The sequence below is a fragment of the Musca domestica genome, unplaced genomic scaffold (assembly GCF_030504385.1).
Source record: "Musca domestica strain aabys unplaced genomic scaffold, Musca_domestica.polishedcontigs.V.1.1 3, whole genome shotgun sequence".
Lineage (NCBI taxonomy): Eukaryota > Metazoa > Arthropoda > Insecta > Diptera > Muscidae > Musca > Musca domestica.
The window spans coordinates 8,851,683-8,870,698 of NW_026712299.1; the positions used below are offsets into that span (position 1 = coordinate 8,851,683).

Sequence of the window (19,016 nt, forward strand, 5' to 3'; positions counted from 1 at the left end):
GCTCGTCTATAGAGACTATCTGGGCCTCCAGCTCGTCTATAGAGACTATCTGGGCCTCCAGCTCGTCTATAGAGACTATCTGGGCCTCCAGCTCGTCTATAGAGACTATCTGGGCCTCCAGCTCGTCTATAGAGACTATCTGGGCCTCCAGCTCGTCTATAGAGACTATCTGGGCCTCCAGCTCGTCTATAGAGACTATCTGGGCCTCCAACTCGTCTATAGAGACTATCTGGGTCTCCAGCTCGTCTATAGAGACTATCTGGGCCTCCAGCTCGTCTATGAAGACTCTCTGGGTCTCCAGCTAGTCTATAGAGACTTTTTGGCCCACCAGCTCGTCTATAGAGACTCTCTGGGTCTCCAGCTAGTCTATAGAGACTCTTTGGGCCACCAGCTCGTCTATAGAGACTCTTTGGGCCTCCAGCTCGTCTATAGAGTCGATAGCCTCCAACTTATATAGCCTCCAACATGTATATTAAGACTCTCTGACACTCGAGCTCTTTTTAGAGGGCCTCTCAGGACCTCTATATAGTCTCCAGACATTCTCTGTAATGTTAATAAATTCAAGAAATCAAATATGACTAATTTGTATTTTTCCTACTCCGACCATTAGTGTCTGTATTACCATAGCTCAACTTCTTGTTGTCGTTTCAATTCTCTATTTCGTTCTTTATTGTTATTCGTCTATGAATCAGACAATTAAAAATAAAAAAAATAAGATACAAAAGTACTCCATATTTGAAAGTTCTAAACGCGCTGTCATAATTAATTATCTACCCAGATCAGTAGACAATTTAATTGTGACAGCCGTAAATGTTGAGTTGTTTGCAGGCGTTGAATTTAGTCACAGAATATGTCATATCTGATGGATATTTTCAAATATGTTTAACAGAGAAGAACCAAGAACAACAACGAAAGGCAGTGAAAGACATCTAAGATGGAAATGTTGTAGAAGCTACTGCTAATACGATTTAAGAGCAGAGGGTACTTAGAAACCAGTTTCGATACACAAGAAGTGTAAAAAATTAATTACTTATTTACATAGTGTCATTTACATTTTTTTTTTTTTTTTTTTTGAAAACGATTGTATCGTAGGTATGATATGGTACCCTACACACATATATAAATGATGTGCTTATTGACGACAAAAAAACTCTAATTTTACAATGGCATTGTCTGAAATTCTACACAAGGAGTTCTTTGGACGGATTTTTTTTTTTTTTGAAATTCTTCAAGATCCTTCATGAGGATATTGTTGGAGGATATTAAAAGTTCGGTCCTGTCGAATTTTTCTGTTTCTTTACTTGTTTAAAAATCTCTATTTTAATTTTCTAACGAAGGGCACACTAGGTTCGATTCAAACGCATCGTAACATCTGTCTGCTTATTTTAATCTGTTATATTTGCATTCGGCGATCGTGACACCCTACTGTTGCAATTTTTTTGCGGATTAAGAAACAAAACCAAAAAAAAAAAATTACTCAAAAGCCGGGATTTGAATGTAAATAATAATGGTATTGAACCGGGCTTGAAAAACCGGTAAACAATTTACATATGTCGTTGGCAATAATGATTGATTTTTATGTGTGAATGTAAATGCAATTATTTGCTTATATTCTACTTCTTGGGAGGCAAAATGGAATTATATTAAAACAATGCGTAATAGAAACTGGATATTACAGGAGATTTGTAATAAAATGTAATATAAACTGAGGTCTTAAGAAGTCAATAACAAATTTGAAAAATAATTGAAATGGACAATAATTCCACAGATTGTTTTAATGAAAAAACAGTAAAGAAAGTCTTAAAGTCGGGCGGGGCCGACTCTATGATACACTACACCATTTTGCGAATTTAGTAGAGCTGCGCATAACAATTAAAAGTTTTTATGGGAGGATTCAATCATACACGCTATGATTATAATTATAATTTAAAGTTCAAAGGACTAAATATGCCGAAGCATTTGTATCTTTTAAATTCGGACTTGTATTACCCATTTGGTTCACATTTTATTTAAAATCGTATATAAATATATATGGGAGCTATATCCAAATTGGAACCGATCTCGATAAAATTTGGCAAAGATATTTCTGAGCTGTATTTGACATATTTCCCTTAATATCATTGTTACAGAGTGCATATTACGGCTATGGGTAACAAATATGACAAATCCGATGAACAATATATATGGGAGATATAGCTATATCTGAACCGATCTTCACTAAATTTGACATACTAGCTTCTAGACTCAATTCGGCCGTAAGTGCCAAATTTCATCCAATTTGGGCAATTATTAGACGTTTGGTGCACAATCAAAGGTAAATCGGACGAAGTTATATAAGGGAGCTATATCCAAATCTGAGCCGATATCGATATAATTTAGCAAATGTATTTCTGAGCTGTATTTGATATATTTCCCCAAATATTGTTGTTACAGAGTGCATATTACGGCTGCGGGGGACAAAAATAACAAATCGGATGAACAATATATATGGGAGCTACAGCTATATCTGAACCGATTTCGATCAAATTTGGTATACTTATTTTCAGGTCCAATCTGAATGTACGTGCAAAATTCCATACTATTCGGACTGATATTACACGTTTGGTGCACAATAAAAGGCAAATCGGACGAAGATATATATGGGAGCTATATCTAAATTTTGACCGATTATCTCCAATTTCAATAGGGTTCGTCCTTGGGGCAAACAAATGATTTGTGCAAAATTTCATCTGGATAGTGCAATAAATGCGAATTGTACTTTGTTTACAAAAATTCATGGACAGGCAAACGGTCGGACGGACATGCATAAATCGACTCAGAATGTGATTCTATGTAGATCATCAAAAAGAACTATGGGTCTATCTCGTTTCCTTTTGTCTGTTACAAACAAATGCACAAAGAAATAACACCCTGACCACCTAGTGGTGTAGGGTATAAACAAGTAAACCAGTATTAGTCTGCTTTTCCGACAGATGAATACCCCCAGCTTTGAGATATGATTACCCTTTATGGGGGAGGTTCCGAAGCAGTTGACCAGACTACTGCCTATACTTTATATGCGATATATCCAAATTTTTTGGAAAATGTGAAAATATGCGTTAGGTGAGATATAGTGGACCGAAGTATTCCATTTTCATAATTCATCTAATACAGATAGAAATATTGATATGTGCAAAATTTGAAGGCAATCAAACAACAAGTCTTTATGGAATCGGATGCTTATTTCGTGTTTTATTCAAAATTGTGACCCTTTGCGGGGGAGGTACCAGAAGGAGTGGTCCGATATATTTCATCTTCTCACCAGTCCTTAGGTTAATAAAAATACTATGATGTGAGTAATTTGAAGACAATCGGACTCTTAGATCACATTTTATAAGGATTATTCAAAATTTTGACCCTTTGTGGGGGGAGGAGTGGACCGATATTGCCCATCTCCGAACTCGATGTAAGTTTGATAATAATATTATGATCTAATCGGATACACCCTTCGAGAGCCAGCCAGAATTTTCCGTCATAGGTTGTAGTACCCATTACGAATTTCAAATACGAAATTTGACGCAATTGCGGTAAATAATGTCGCAAAAATCCAGGAAATACCGAATGGTATGGGGGCTATACGATATCATTGACCTATCTACAGACAATTCTCTTTCAGGGGAAAAGTACTCACAGAGTACTAATTGTGTAGAATTTCCGGCAATTCCATTAAAAAATGTGGTTAAAATCTTCAAAATACCGAATATCGGAGGTTACCGTTATATAGGCCATCCTCGAACTTAAGCTGCCTGCATAAAAAAGATAGATCGGTGTAGCGTTTAGCTTCCTATGTTAACTCGTTTGGACTCTAGAGTGATTACAACGGACGGACGGACAGACGTAAAGTCATCTTAGACTTTTATTTTATTTTTTGTACTTTTCTGTGTCTAAAATTACTATTTCGATGAGTTACAAACGGAATGGCGAACTTAATATACCCTCCATACTATGTATGGTGGAGGGTATTAAAACAACAATAATGGATGTAAGCCTAACAATTTTGTAAAAAAAAACTAATTTTATTATGGAGCGACATATTTTGAATGCAATTATTTTTTCAAATGCACTACTTTTTTGTAGTGGGGTTTGAAAATATCACAACATCTTCAATCATTTTGTTTAACATATTTTTTTCACCCAAAAATATTTCGTTCAATCAACTTGACAGTGACAAATTCGATTAAAGTCATTATTTTGCCTTTATTTATCAATTAAATTAATTTTGCTCTCAGCAACCAAAAATGTCGTTGCATTCTAACACCTCTGATTTCCATATCTTAACTTTTATTGGGACACCTTTAGTTTAATCGACAACCTCTTGAGTAGTGTGATGTGAAGTTTTATAAATGTTTGACCATAAATGGGGACTATTTTTAATCAATAATGGATGTGTAATAAACCTTTATTGCTAACACGAGAGCACAAATTAATCAGGCGAATATCAGATTCAAAATCATATTTCCTTAGAGTTTTAATAGTTTAAGGTTAAGTCGCTGATAGGAAATTATATAGGACCACGGCGTCAAAATTCCTCGAAGGCTTTAACAGTTTTTTTTTTTTTTGTATAATTTTCTTTCTCCAAAGCAAAAAATGAAACAAAGCACTGGCTCCATTTTCAACTTAATGGCCTTGTATACCCTACAGCGTGAGATAAAAAACTGCAACAAAGTCAGAAGCCGTAATTTTTACATTTTTTTAAATTTTTTTTAAATGAATGCAAAAAATGTCGGAAATAGCATCAAATTTTAGAATTAGTTTAGATTTTTTCGAACTGATCACCTTTGGCAGGAAATATGACCTTCAAACGACCAATGAAACCGTCACACGCTGCCCGAATGTTTCTCTGCGGTATTTTGTCCCATTCCCGGCGAAGCGCTTGCTTGAGGTGATCGATACTTTGGTATTTTGTTAATGCCAACCTTGCTTTCCAAAATACTCCAGACACAATAGTCCAACGGATTGGTATCCGGAGATTTTTGTGGTCATTCTGCGCTGGAAATGAAGCGAGGAACCTTATTTTGTAGCCATTCTCCAAAATTCGGCCAAAAATTGCCTCATTGAAAGAAAACACCACTTTGGACTAAATCGAGATATTTGGAATCTATCTACCCATTTTAGGCTCTCCTACTGACTGCGTCGAACGACAACTCTTTAAAGGAGGAGGTTGATTGAGACCTCCCACATTGTAACACTAATATCAGACTTATGTCAGGTACGAAAGAAGGCAATATTGACTCCCTTCTTAAAAAATAATATATCCAGTCAGAATTGACCATATAATTAACTCCTCTAGATATAGTTCTGATTTTCTTATAAACCATAGTAGGGTTACATCTCTTCAGTTATTTCTCCCAGTGTAAGGAGTCTCCATAGTCTTGAGATGTTTGCTATGTTGCAGAAATGCAAGAATGTTAATTTTTTTCCGCTACGATAACCGATTTTTCCTATGTGATATCGAAAAAATTCCAAAACAAGTAGATTCATGCAGGTTCTGGAACAAGGCAATTATTTCTCTAAGGAAAAGAGTAAAAAAATTAAAATCTTAATCCCCATTCCTCCCATTCATTTCAATTTTATATTTGTGATATAAAAGATTATCACGTTGCACAACCCGCATTCATATTGGGTTTTCCCGCCAACTTACGTACTGCCCATAACATCCCCAAGCCAAAAATTTACATTTTTATGAAGACAATAAATAATTTACCCTTTGACAGTAAATAATTATAAAACAAACGTTAATAAAATTCAAATGAGTTGGCATAACAAAAAATTCTGGCGAAGATGATTTGCAAAACGAAAAACGAAGGAAAAAAACCAAACAAATTAATAAAATAATAAAAATTAAACACGTATCTACATACATATGTATGTTATGTATTTATTTAAGATATTGGAAGTTTAGATATTGACGTTTAATTCACGTGATTCCATTAAATCGATTGGGTGTCAAGATAATGGCACAGTGGCTAAGTGGAGCGCCTAAAAGTATGCTTTGAATTTTGAGTAACGGGGTGAATTTTCAGTCTTTGTGTAATTAAAGGGAAATAAATCGGATTTTGGGGTAATAAAATACATTCAATGCCTTTTACGAAGTATAAAATAGCAAGTGGGGTATATGGGTCCATATGTACCCATAGTAAAGGTGTATGAGATGGAAAATGGATCATATTTATACAAGTGATTAAAATATCCTTATCGGTTAACTTGCAGTTTAAAAAATATTTGACTTTTCTCCTTCAGCTTTGAATAGAAAATAATAAATAATAAAATTAAATAAAACTAAAATTATTTTGGAAAATCTTTTAAATCTTACAACGGCACTTATAAAAATTTACATCAAAACAATTACATCCAAAAGAATTTTAGTTTTATTTAATTTTTTGGTTCCTATTCTATTGAGCTTACGATCTCGTCACTTTGGTGAAAAATGTTTTTTGTAATAGAAGTTATTTTTAAAATAACTTCTGGGGAGAATATCCCAGACAAAAAACAAGGGAACTGATGAGGATTGGTGACTCTTTCCGAAACCTAGGTATTACCTGTCTTACCGCGAGGTAAACATTACCATCGTTCTCCACCAATAAACAAACGTTGTTTTTATAAAAACAACATTAAAGGGGTTAAGCCTGACCATTTTGCAACAACAAAATAATAATGGGAAGGACAAACGTTAAACGGAGCTGACCATAAAGGGTGAGATGAAAAAACTGCAACCAAATTTAGACTGCTGTCATTTCTAAACCACTCGTACGACAGCTGTTAAATTTATTCCAGTGACAGCTCATTATATTGTTTACAAGCGTTCACAAGCATTTACGTGAGAATTTTCCAGTTATTCGTGTTATTCTTGATCGCATTCAAGCGTGATATGGGGATTTCTTTATATTTGGCTGGAAAACCACAAGTGGCTATCGTTAGAGCACTCCGGCATTTAAATGTGAATAAATCTTTTGTGTCTCGTACCGTAGCGTAGCCCTACATCAAGGATGTGGACGGAAGAAAACACCAACATCAGCAATAATTGTTCGAAAAGTAAGGATGCGACTTGATCGAAAGCCGCATCGCAGTGGCCGAAAAATGGCTCGTGAGTTGAACATATCGCAATATTCCATTCGGCAAAGATTAAAAAAGGAGCTCGGGGTAAAGCCATTGAAATTCAAAAAAGTGCAAGAACTTACACCGCAACAGAAAAAAATAGACCCAAAGAGCTAAAGATTTGCTTCGCTTGGCCGGAAGTGGTGAACTGCCGAATTTCTCCGATGAAGAAACATTCGTTGTCCAGCAGAGCAATTTATAAAGGAACAAAATGATCGTGTTAACTTGCCAGCTTAAAATGTGCACCTTCTGTTGACCACCAGAACTCAAGCGTCGGCTATGGTGATGGTGTGGGCCGCCATATGCCGATGGTCACTCTCCGCCCGTATTAATCGACCGCGGCATCAGAATAAATGCCGAATATAATCGCGAAAATATTCTGGAGGGTGAAGTCGAGGGGTTTTATCGCCATGACGGCTTCAACCATGATGAACCATTGCACAAGAGTCGCGATACGATGCGTCGGCCAGCGCCCCTTTGGAATTACCCAGAGTACTCTTAGAGAGTGGTAGCCCTCCAGGGAGTTCTAGGTCTATTCCGCAGGTACCAATTCGAAGATCAGCTATATGATTCTGAAAGGTGTATTAAAGTCTTGGGCTCGCAAACATTGTGGCCGCAGACCTTGGACATTCCAACAGGACTCAGCACTATCGCGTTCAGCACGTTCCACCCAAGAATGGTTAAAAAATGAGGTTCCTCGTTTCATTTCCAGCCAACAATGACCACCAAAATCTCCGGATACCAATCCGTTGGACCATTGTGACTGGAGTATTTTGGAAAGCAAGGTTGGCACAAAAAAAATACCAAAGTGTCGATCACCTCAAACAAGCGCTTCGCCGGGAATGGGCCAAAATACCGCAGAGCAACATTCGTTTCAACATTCATTGGCCATTTGAAGTTCATAATTCGTGCCAAAGGTGACCAATTCGATCAAATCTAAACTTATTCTAAAATTTGATCCTATTTCCGACATTTTTTGCTTTCATTCAATAAAATTTAAAAAAATAATACCCCCAACACATAGTGTTGTAGGGTATAAAAATGTAAAAATTATGACGTTTGACATTGTTGTAGTTTTTTTTCTCACACCCTGTATATTAAGTTTACACATTTCTCCTCCTCAGAGACTCGCATTAAAATTTGATCTAGAATATTTCCTCTTTTGACATTTTTCCCAAAAAATTACTAGTTAAGGGAGATTTTGCCTTGGAATTGAAATTTGTTGAATTAGCAATATCAACGAAAACACCACATTTTCGCTAGTAATACATAGATTTCAAATGCAATTTTCTTTAAAATTATTGAATCTAGATACATAGTATATTTTGAGACTTATAAGGAAATTTTATATAGAATATTTCTTCTTCTAACATTTTTTGCCTAAAATGAAATTTTACCTTACTTTCATACATTGATTTGAAAAATGCTTAGGAAAAGCTGATAAAAAACGAAAAATATTTTCGTGTGTTATGCAAAATTGCTGCAAATATTTTCATAATATGTAGTGGAAATGGAGATTTCGATTCTTTGGTGACTTATAGTGGAATTGGGTGAAGAATATATTTGTCTTTGACATCATTGCTCTAAAATGATGCTTTGTGGTAGAATTTTACACGAACTCACATAAAACTAGTGGATGAAACTCGTAATCGCGTTATTTTCACCTGTACTGAATACATATTTCCAATGCAGTTTTCTTAAAATCTATTAGACCTAGAGATATAGTTTGTTCTGAGATTTATAGTGAAATTTTGTGTAGAATATTTGTTCCTTTAGCAGCTTTTACTTTATCCGAAATTTTATGTCACTTTCAGGCCTCAAATCAAAAAAGGCCGATCAAAAAAAAAAATAAATTTAAAAATAATATTTTAGTTTTTTTTTTGGAACATTGATATTTTCCGAATATAAACTGGAATTTCAGATTTTTTTACTTTAGTGACTTATAGTGAAATTTTATGGAGAATATTTTTTTCTTTGACATCATCCTTCTAAAATAACGTTTTGTACTAGAATTTGGCATAAATTCACATGAGGTAAGGCTTTAACCCTAAAATGAATTTTTTGTATTTATAAATTCCTGGCGTTTAGATAAGTTTTAGAGTTATGTTGTATTCAGCGACCTATAGTAGAATTTTATGGCAAATAATTTTGTAGAATATTTTGACCTGCTACGATCCCATTTATAGGGAGTTTATAACCTATTTTTGAAAAAGGGACCAAAAAGACCCCTTTGGTGACTCGCTTGAGGGTTAAAATATTTTACCAAAATAATCCTCGCATTGTTATCTGTAATATTTCCAAAGACACTATATACCTAAAATTTAAGGATTCCAAAGAATCTTAATTTGAAAATTTCAAAAAAATGTGTAGGAGGGGGGAACCTGCCCACTCTATATAGGTTACTTTTTGGTGGAAAACTTTTAGTACGCCAATACAAGTGGCTTCCAGTTTTAGCTCTATTTTCAAAAACTGCTGAATTTTTACTTTAATTACCGCTAGATTATTTGTTTGCCCCAAAATAACCAAAATATTAATCAATTCCCTTTTCTCTCTCCCCCTCTCTTTCTTCCAGCCACCCATGCCCAACTGGAGTGCTATGTATGTGAAAATTGTCCGGATCCCACAATGGTGGAAATACCGGTGGTAAATTGTGACGAGGAGTACTTTACACCGGCACCACCAGATACCAGTACCACAGAGCCGACAACCAATGGCAGTACGGATCAGACACCGCCCATAACAATTACCACTGACAGCAGTACCATGACGGACAGCACATCCACGATGACCACTGAGGGTATTACAACGGAAGAAACCACAATTTCAACCACCGAAGAAGTTACATCTACAACTATGTCTACAACAACTACCAGTTCGACAACAACAACCACAGAACCGCCCACAACTACCACTACAGAACTGACAACAGAATCGTCCACAACAACTGAGGAATCTACCACGGAGTCTACAACAGAATCAACAACACCAACCACAATAACAACAACAAGCTCTACTTCCAGCTCCACAACAACAACAACTGAAATCCCTACAACAACCGAACAACCCAAGGAGCCTACCGAGGCCCAACCACCCACACCCACAACATATTTCCCAGCCACCTCGGTGCCAACACCACCCAATACCGGCACCGTCCGACCCATTCTCGATGCCCAGAATCAAAATGTTACACTAGATGAGATGTTACCAAGCGACAGCGCCGCCACCGATTCGCTGCAGGAGAAATTGGCCAATAAGACATACATCACCTCGTCGGCATTCAGACATCGCCAATTGCGTGCCGCACCAGAGTACACCTTCCATTGTTACAAGGTTTTGGCCAGTGGTAAGTTAAGCCAGAGAGAGAGAGAGAGAAAGAGAGGAAGAGAGGGAGGGAGAGATGATATTATTGAGAGAATATCAAAAGTTTAAAGTTTTTTAGCCAGGGAAGACCTGCTAAAGGTTTTCTGGCCTTAGAAGATCTGTTAGAGATCTCCATAGAAGTATGTCAAAGGCCATGGAAGATATGTCAAAGGTCATATAACCAAAAAAGACCTGTTAAAGACCTTTAAGCCTTCTAGTTCTCTTCTAGTCTTAGAATATCTGCTGAAGGTCTTTCAGCCATAAAAAGCCTGCTAAAGGTCTTTTAGCCATAGAAGACCCATTAGAGGTAGTAGAAGAAGATTTGTGTTCTTCTATCCACAGAAGATCTGTTAAAGGTATTTTAGTCCTAGAAGATCTGTTGAAGTTCTTCTAGCTCTAGAAGATCTGTTAAAAGTCTTCAGGCCATAGATCAGTTAAAGGTCTTCTATCCATAGAAAATCTGATGAAGGTCTTTTAGCCCTAAATACAATTCTTCTAGCCATAGATCTGTTGAAGGTCATTTGGTCTCATATATACAGAAGATCTGTTAAAGGTCTTTAAGCATTGGAAGTTCTGCAAAAGGCCTTCTAGCCATAGAAGATCTACTGAGGATCATCTGGCCATAAAAAAACGTATTAAAAATCCTTAAGCCATACAAAGCCTGCTAAAGGTCTTCTACCCATGTAAGATCTGTTACAGGTCTTCTAACCTGAGAGGATCTGTTACAGGTCTTCTAGCCATGGAAGATCTGTTGAAGGTCTTCTTGCCATAGACCCTGTTAAAGGCTTTCTAGCCATAGAAGATCTGTTAGAGGTATTTTATCCACGGCAGATCTGTTAGAGGTCTTCCAGCCCTAGAATAACTGCTAATGGTCTTCTACCCATGTAAGATCTGTTACAGGTCTTCTAGCCTAAGAGGATCTGTTACAGGTCTTCTAGCCATGGAAGATCTGTTGAAGGTCTTCTAGCCATGGAAGATCTGTTGAAGGTCTTCAAGCCATGGAAGATCTGTTAACGGTCCATACCTTTAGCAGGTCTTCTAGCCATAGAAAATCTGTTAAAGGTCTTCTAGGTCTAGATTTGCTGAAGATCTTCTGCCATAGACCCTGTTAAAGGCTTTCTAGCCTTAGAAGATCTATGGAAATTTTCTAGCCATTGAAGATCTGTTAGAGGTCTTTTATCCACGGCAGATCTGTTAGAGGTCTTCCATCCCTAGAATAACTGGTAATGGTCTTCTAGCCCTAGAAAATCTGTTAGAGGATCTGTTAGAAGATCTGTTGAAGTTTTTCTAGCCCTACCTGTTAAAGATCTTCTAGCCATGGAAGACAAGAGATCAGTTAAAGGTATTTTATCTACAGGAGATCTGTTGAAGGTCTTCTAGCCTTAGAAGATTTGCTGAAGGTCTTCTGGCCATTGAAGATCTGTTGAAGGTCTTCTTGCCATAGACCCTGTTAAAGGCTTTCTAGCCTTAGAAGATCTATGGAAATTTTCTAGCCATAGAAGATCTGTTAGAGGTCTTTTATCCACGGCAGATCTGTTAGAGGTCTTCCAGGCCTAGAATAACTGGTAATGGTCTTCTAGCCCTAGAAAATCTGTTAGAGGATCTGTTAGAAGATCTGTTGAAGTTTTTCTAGCCCTACCTGTTAAAGATCTTCTAGCCATGGAAGACCGGAAGACAAGAGATCAGTTAAAGGTCTTTTATCTACAGGAGATCTGTTGCAGGTCTTCTAGCCCTGGAAGATCTGTTAAAGGTTTTCCGGCCCTCGAAGATCTGTTAGAGGGTTTTTAGCCCTAGAAAATCTATTAAAGCTATGGAAGACCTTTAACAGGTCTCTTAGTTATGAATGACCTGTTAAAGATCTTCTAGCGCTATAAGACCTGTTAATAGCCTTCTAGCCCTAGAAGATCTGTTGGAGATTCAGTTGAAGGTCCTTTAGCCCTAGAAGATCTGTTAATGGTCTTATAGTTATATAAGACCTTTAAAAGATCACCTAGCCATAGAATGTCGGTTAAAGTTCTTCTGGCTATATAAGGACTGCTTAATGACCTTTGCCCTTAGTGGACCTGCAAATGATCTATTGGCCATAGAAGACCTCTTATGGGTCTTTTGGCCATGGCATAACTATTAAATGTCGTTTAGTCGTAGAGGCTCTGTTAAAGATCATTAAGCCACGGAAGATCTGTCAAAGGTCTGATAGTCATAGAGGATCTCTGTCAAGACGTTCAATTCTGAAAGTGATTTTATTTTTAGAATATTTGTTTTCGATTGTTAATTTAATTATTTTTCTGTTCTCCATCTATTTTCAGTTAATGGTACCATGGTTACAAATCGTGGCTGCTCTCGTGTCAAGACCATGGAATCGGTTTGCGGCAAATACAAAGACGATCATCCAATGCAAAACCTCAGCAAATGCTATCCCTGCTCCAATTCCCGTTGCAATGGCAGTACAGCTTTGAGCGTTTCCATATCGGCGTTAGTGCTTGCCTTGGTAGCTGTGCTGCTACAACGGCAATAAATGGACCAGTAAAATTATTCTTTTCCCCCTATCCCCCATCCACCCCTAATTTGGGTGTAGTATTGTGAATAGCAAAGGGAAGGGAATTGAAATCCCATTTAAAATTTTGAAAGTATTTTACTTTGTTCGTTATAAGTTATATTACATTATTATTTTAGTTATTGTTATGCTCTTTTGTTATCCAGAAAGAAAAAAGAAAATAGCAACAACACTTCGTAGCTTCCGGTGATATGCCAAGAAAAAAAAACAAAAGATTTGAACAGGCCTTATTTTCGGGTGGACAATTTTGAAAGCCTATTCGTGTTAATAAAAAATTTATTAGTAATGCCTTGTTTAAAGGATTCATTTTTTTTTTCAATATTTTAAAAAAATGTGAATATTAAATATTTTTCTGAAAAATATGACAAATATTGAAGTAATTGCCTAGGGAAATTTCTGTGGATTTTTTTACAAAGAAATATTATTTAGAATAGGAAAGATGGACAATCAAATAGTTAAGATTGTATGTCACTTCATATCCTTCAGATCCTGTTAAAAAAAAGCATAACATTTCAATTTTTAATAATAAAAAGATCAGAAAAATTAAAAGAAAAGCAAATTGTTGACGATATCCTGAAAAAATTTAAATTCCCATCCATTTTGAATCGATCGAAATTTGGCCTGTCAAGTCGACATCATTGGAAGCCCCTGGAGGCCCCCATAACGCAACGATATACCAACAAACACACACGAAACAAACAGCATTAAACAAGAACAACGATAGCAACAACAAATTCGAATTATATACTTAAAAACATAGTTTTTTAATTAATATCTTTATCAATATAACTATACCCTTCCCCCTTACATAGTCACGTACCTATCAACTACTTAGATGTGTATGAATTTGTTATTTTTTATAAGTCCTAATTTAAGTATTTGATTTGAAACAATAATGTCATAACAGAAATAGTACGATCAAAATCTCATTTAATAATAATGAAATAAATTTAATTATATTTATTTTTAAGATTGAAAAAATTAATAAAAATTAAAAAAAAATAAATTAAAAATTTTGTTTCATTTTGGATTTTTGATTTTTTACCCCTAAGCAATAGACAAGATTTTTTTTAGAGAAATGTTATCATTGACAACTACCGAATGACAACCGAACAACCCAAGGAACCAACCGTTGACCAAATGCCCACAACATATTTCCCAGCCACCTCGGTAAACACACAAACCAAAAACCGGTACCATCCGACCCATTCTCAATGCCCAGAATCAAAATGCAATACTGGATGAAATGACAGCAAGCGACAGTACCTCTATGGATTAGCTGAAGGAGAAATTGGACATCACCTCAGCGGCATTCAGGCATCGCCAATTGTGTACCGTACCAGAATACACCTTCCACTGTTACAAGGTGTTGGCCAGTGTTAGGTGGGGAGAGAGACTGCGAGAGGGTGATAATGTTATTGAGAGCATATCAAAAGATAAGACCAGAGAAGACCTGTTAAAGACTTTCCAGCCATAGGATACCTGTTAAAGATCTCCTGCCATAGGAGACCTATTGAAGGTATTCTTGCCATAGAAAACCTGTAAGTAGTCTTCCAGCAATACACGACCTGTAATTAGTCTTTCAGCAACAGACGGCCTGTTAAAAGTCTTGTAGCCATAGACCTGTTAAAGGCCCTCCATCAAATAAAGAAAACCTGTTAAAGGTCTTCCAGCCATAGGACACCACTTAACGATCTTCTGGCCATAGAAAACCTGTTCAGGGTCTTCTAGTTATTGGAGACCTGTTAAAGGTCTCTTAGTCATAGAAGACCTGTTAAAGGTGTTCTGGCCACGAAACCTGCTAAAGGTCTTGTAACTAATGAATACCTTCGAAATGTCTTTTAGCCCTAGAAGATCTATTAGAGATCTTTTAGCTTTAGAATATTTGTTAAAGGTCTTCTAGCCCTAGAAGATCTGTTAAAGGACTTCTAGCCATAAAAAAAAAACCATTTGACGGTCTTCTAGCCATAGAATAACTGTTAACGATCTTCTAGCTATAGAAGACCTGTTAAAGATCTTCTGGCAGGAGAAAATCAGTTAAGATCTATTAAAGGTCTTCAGATCCGAAAGAGGTCATCAAGCCTTAGAAGATTTGTTGAAGGTTTTCTAGTTTTTAAAGATCTATTGAAGAGAAGAGGTCTGTTAACGGTCTTCTAATCATAGGAAACCAGTTAAAGATCATCTAGCTCTTGAAGATCTGTTATAGGTCTTCTAGTCACAGAATAACTGTTAAAAGTCTTCTAGCCATACAAAACCTATTTACGGTAAAAGTGTTCTGGTCATGTAAGACCTGTTAAAGATCTTTTAGCCATAGAAGACCTCTTATAAGTCTTCTGGTCATATAAGGCCGGTTAAATATTTTCTAGCCGTAGAAAACCAGTTAACGGTATTAAAGCCATAGAAGTCCTGTAAACCGTCTTCTAGCCATAGGAGATTTGTTAAAGGTCTTCTAGCCATGGAAGATTTGTTAACGGCCATAGGAGACCTATTAAAGGTTTTTACCCGCATAATCCCTGTTAATGGTCTTCTAGTAATGGAAGATCTGTTAGAGGTCTTCTGGCTATGGAAGGTCGTTTAGCCATAGGTGACCTATTAAAGGTCTTCTAGCCATATAATACCTGTTATAGTGGCTCTTGCCTTTAACAGGTCTTATAGTTATAGGAGACCTCTTGACGATGTTCTTGCCATAGAAGACCTGTTAATGGTCTGCTAGCCATTGGAACCTAGTTAAAGATCATTTGGCACGTGAAGTCTGTTCTAAGTTTTCTAGCCATAGAATAGCTGTTAAAAGTCTTCCAGCCATGCAAGACCTATTTATGGTCCTATAGCCGTGTTCATCAGAGTAATAATCGCGGAATTTATTTAGAATTTTTTATCCATGAATAATAATCGTGGATTTTTTAAAGAAATTTTATCCGTGGATAATAAACGTGGATTTTTTTAAAAATTTTTATCCATGGATAAAAAACTTAGATTTTTTTAAAATAATTTTTATCCAAGGATAATAAAGTTGGATTTTTTAAATGAATTTTTATCCTTGGATAAAAAACTTAGATTTTTTTAAAATAATTTTTATCCAAGGATAATAAAGTTGGATTTTTAAATGAATTTTTATCCAAGGATAATAAAAGTGGACTTTCTAATGAATATTAATCATGGATAGTAAAGGCGGATTTTTTTTTAGAATTTTTATCAATAGATAATAATTGAAGATTTTTTTAAGATTTTTTATCCAAGGATAATAAAGGAGGATTTTTTAAAGAATTGTTATCCATGGATAATAATCGTGGGTTTTTAAAAAAAAAATTATCCATGGATATAAGTGTGGATTTTTTAACAAAATTTTATCCATGGATAATAATCGGGGTTTTTTTTTAAGAATTTTTTCCAAGGATAATAAAGTTGGATTTTTTTAATGAATATTTATCCATGGCTAATAAACGTGGATATTTTTATGCATGGATAATAAGCCTGAATATTTTTAAAGAATTTTTATCCATGGATAATAAACATGGATTTTTTAAGAATTTTTATCCATGGATAATAAACGTGGATATTTTTATCCATGGATAAAAAACGTGGATTTTTTAAGAATTTTTATCCATGGATAATAAACATGGATTTTTTAAGAATTTTTATCCATGGATAATAAACGTGGATATTTTTATCCATGGATAATAAATGTGGATTTTTTTAAGAATTCTTATCCATGGATAATAAACATGGATTTTTTAAGAATTTTTATCCATGGATAATAAAGTTGAATTTCGTGATTTTTTTTAAATTGGTCCATCAATCGTAATTTTTTTTTAAATGTTGTCCAAATGTCGTGAATTTTTCTAAAATCGTTGTCCAAAAATCGTGGATAATTGAACGATTTTTTTTCATTCAGTAATAAAATCTTTGATTTATTTCTTTGTTTATTAACATTTACTTATCCAGTTTGCGTTTGTATGTCACGGATATTTTTCAAAATTCCTCATTACATTAAAAAAAAACATTAAAGTTATTCATTAAAAAAGTTCTTAAGGGGACACCCGGGTTTGAACCGGGGACCTCTCGATCTGCAGTCGAATGCTCTACCACTGAGCTATATCCCCATATTGGCTCACGTAACACAATATCATTATTAATCAACAAAACATAATGAAATGTTGTTGTTTTTATTATTTTTTTTGTTTTCGTTTCTGTTCTCTCCTCCACGTTCTTTGTGTAGTTGAGTGATAAGCGCACATTATACCACATAAAGTTAATGTATGACTCAGTCAGAATTCTATAGCCCGCAGTTGGATGACGTTGACAAATGATGGTCGGAACATAAAACAAAAATACAAGGCCCGACACACAACCAACCCAATCGAACTGAACCACACAAAGCAATTGTGTGTCAACCTTCTGAAATGTCTGGGGCAAAATAATTGGCAAAGAGAGTAATGATTGCGGTATCGAAATGCAAAGCATATTTTATGGAGTTTCGAAAATAATATTTTCTATTTGCACCCTACACCACATAGTGGTAAGCGTACTTCGTCTTTAAGCATTTGTTTGTAATGTGGCGAAGGAAGCGAGATAGACTCATAATTACTTTTGAGGATCTTCATAAAATCACTTGCTGAATCGATTTATGCATGCAGTCCGTTCGTTCGTCTATCCAAGCATTTTTGTGAACAAAATATTGAAATTTTGCAAACAATATATGTTTGGCCCAAGGACGAACCATATTGAAATTGGTGAGAATCAGTTCAAATTTTGATATTGCTTCCACATCTTCAACTGATTTCGGGTTAATTATGCACCAAATAGCCAATATTCGTCCAAATTATCAGAATTTTGGCACATCCGACCGAATTCAGTCTAGAAGCAAGTACATCAAATTTGGAGAAAATCCGTTGAGATGTAGCTATAGCTCCCATGCATATGTTTCACCCGACTTGGGGTTTAAAGTCCCTCACATTCGTAATATGCCTTTGACAATAATGATATTTGGTACCAGATATCTCATAGAGCTCAAAAATACCTCTGTCAAATTTTATAGAGATCGGCTAAGATTTCGATATAGCTCCCATATACAGGGTGAGATAAAAAAAAACTCCAACAAATTCAAATGCCATAATACTTACATTTTTTCCTAAATTTAATTGAATGAAAGCTAAACATGTCGGAAATAGCATCAATTTTTAGAATAAGTTTAGATTTGTTCGAATTGGTCACCTTTGGAACGAATTAGGGACTTCAAACGGCCAATAAAACCGACACACGCTGCCCGAATGTTGCTCTGTGGTATTTTGGCCCATTCCCGGCGAAGCGCTTGCTTGACCCTTTGGTATTTTTTAGTGCAAACCTTTCTTTCTAAAATACTCCAGATACAATGGTCCAACGGATTGGTATCCGGAGATTTTGGTGGCCATTGTGTGCTGGAAATAAAGCGAGGAATGTCATTTTGTAAGCATTCTTGGGTGGAGCGTTCTGAGTGCGATGATGCGATGGAGTCCTGTTGAAATCTTCAACGTCTGTGGCCGAAATGTTTGCGTGCTCAAGGCTTTAATACACCATCCAGAATATATTTTCGCGATAATATTCGGCATTTATTCTGATTCCACGGTCGATTAATACGAGTGGAGAGCGACCATCAGCTGTTATGGCGGCCCACACCATCACCATGGCCGGCGCTTGAGTTCTAGTGGCCAACACAAGGTGCACATTTTCAGCTGACCTCTTTGGCAAGTACACACGAACATTTTCTTTGTTTACAAACTGCTCTGCTGGACAACGAATGTTTTCTCATCGGAGAAAACCAAATTCGGCAGTTCACCACTTTCGGCCAAGCGAAGCAACTCTTTAGCTCTTTTGAGTCTATTTTCTTTCTGTTGCGGTGTAAGTTCTTGCACTTTTTGGAATTTCAATAACTCATTTTGGCTCAATGGAATATTGCGATATGTTCAGCTCACGAGCCATTTTTCGACCACTG

At 36.0% G+C, this 19,016-nt stretch overlaps 1 protein-coding gene and 1 non-coding gene across 2 annotated transcripts in view; one reads left to right on the forward strand and one right to left on the reverse strand.

Annotated features, from left to right (window-relative positions):
* The window catches only part of LOC101899313 (salivary glue protein Sgs-3), a 36,266-nt gene extending 22,222 nt beyond the window's left edge, over positions 1–14,044 (forward strand). The window contains exons 2-3 of the mRNA XM_059124531.1: positions 9,707–10,477; positions 12,801–14,044. Coding sequence (XP_058980514.1) covers positions 9,707–10,477; positions 12,801–13,009 — 980 coding nt within the window. The 3' untranslated portion in view covers positions 13,010–14,044. The remainder of the gene's footprint in view (positions 1–9,706; positions 10,478–12,800) is intronic.
* Positions 14,045–17,076: 3,032 nt separating this feature from the next.
* On the reverse strand, positions 17,077–17,148 carry TRNAC-GCA (transfer RNA cysteine (anticodon GCA)). The gene has a single exon. It is a non-coding gene; the product is annotated as a tRNA-Cys (tRNA).
* Positions 17,149–19,016: the final 1,868 nt, after the last annotated feature.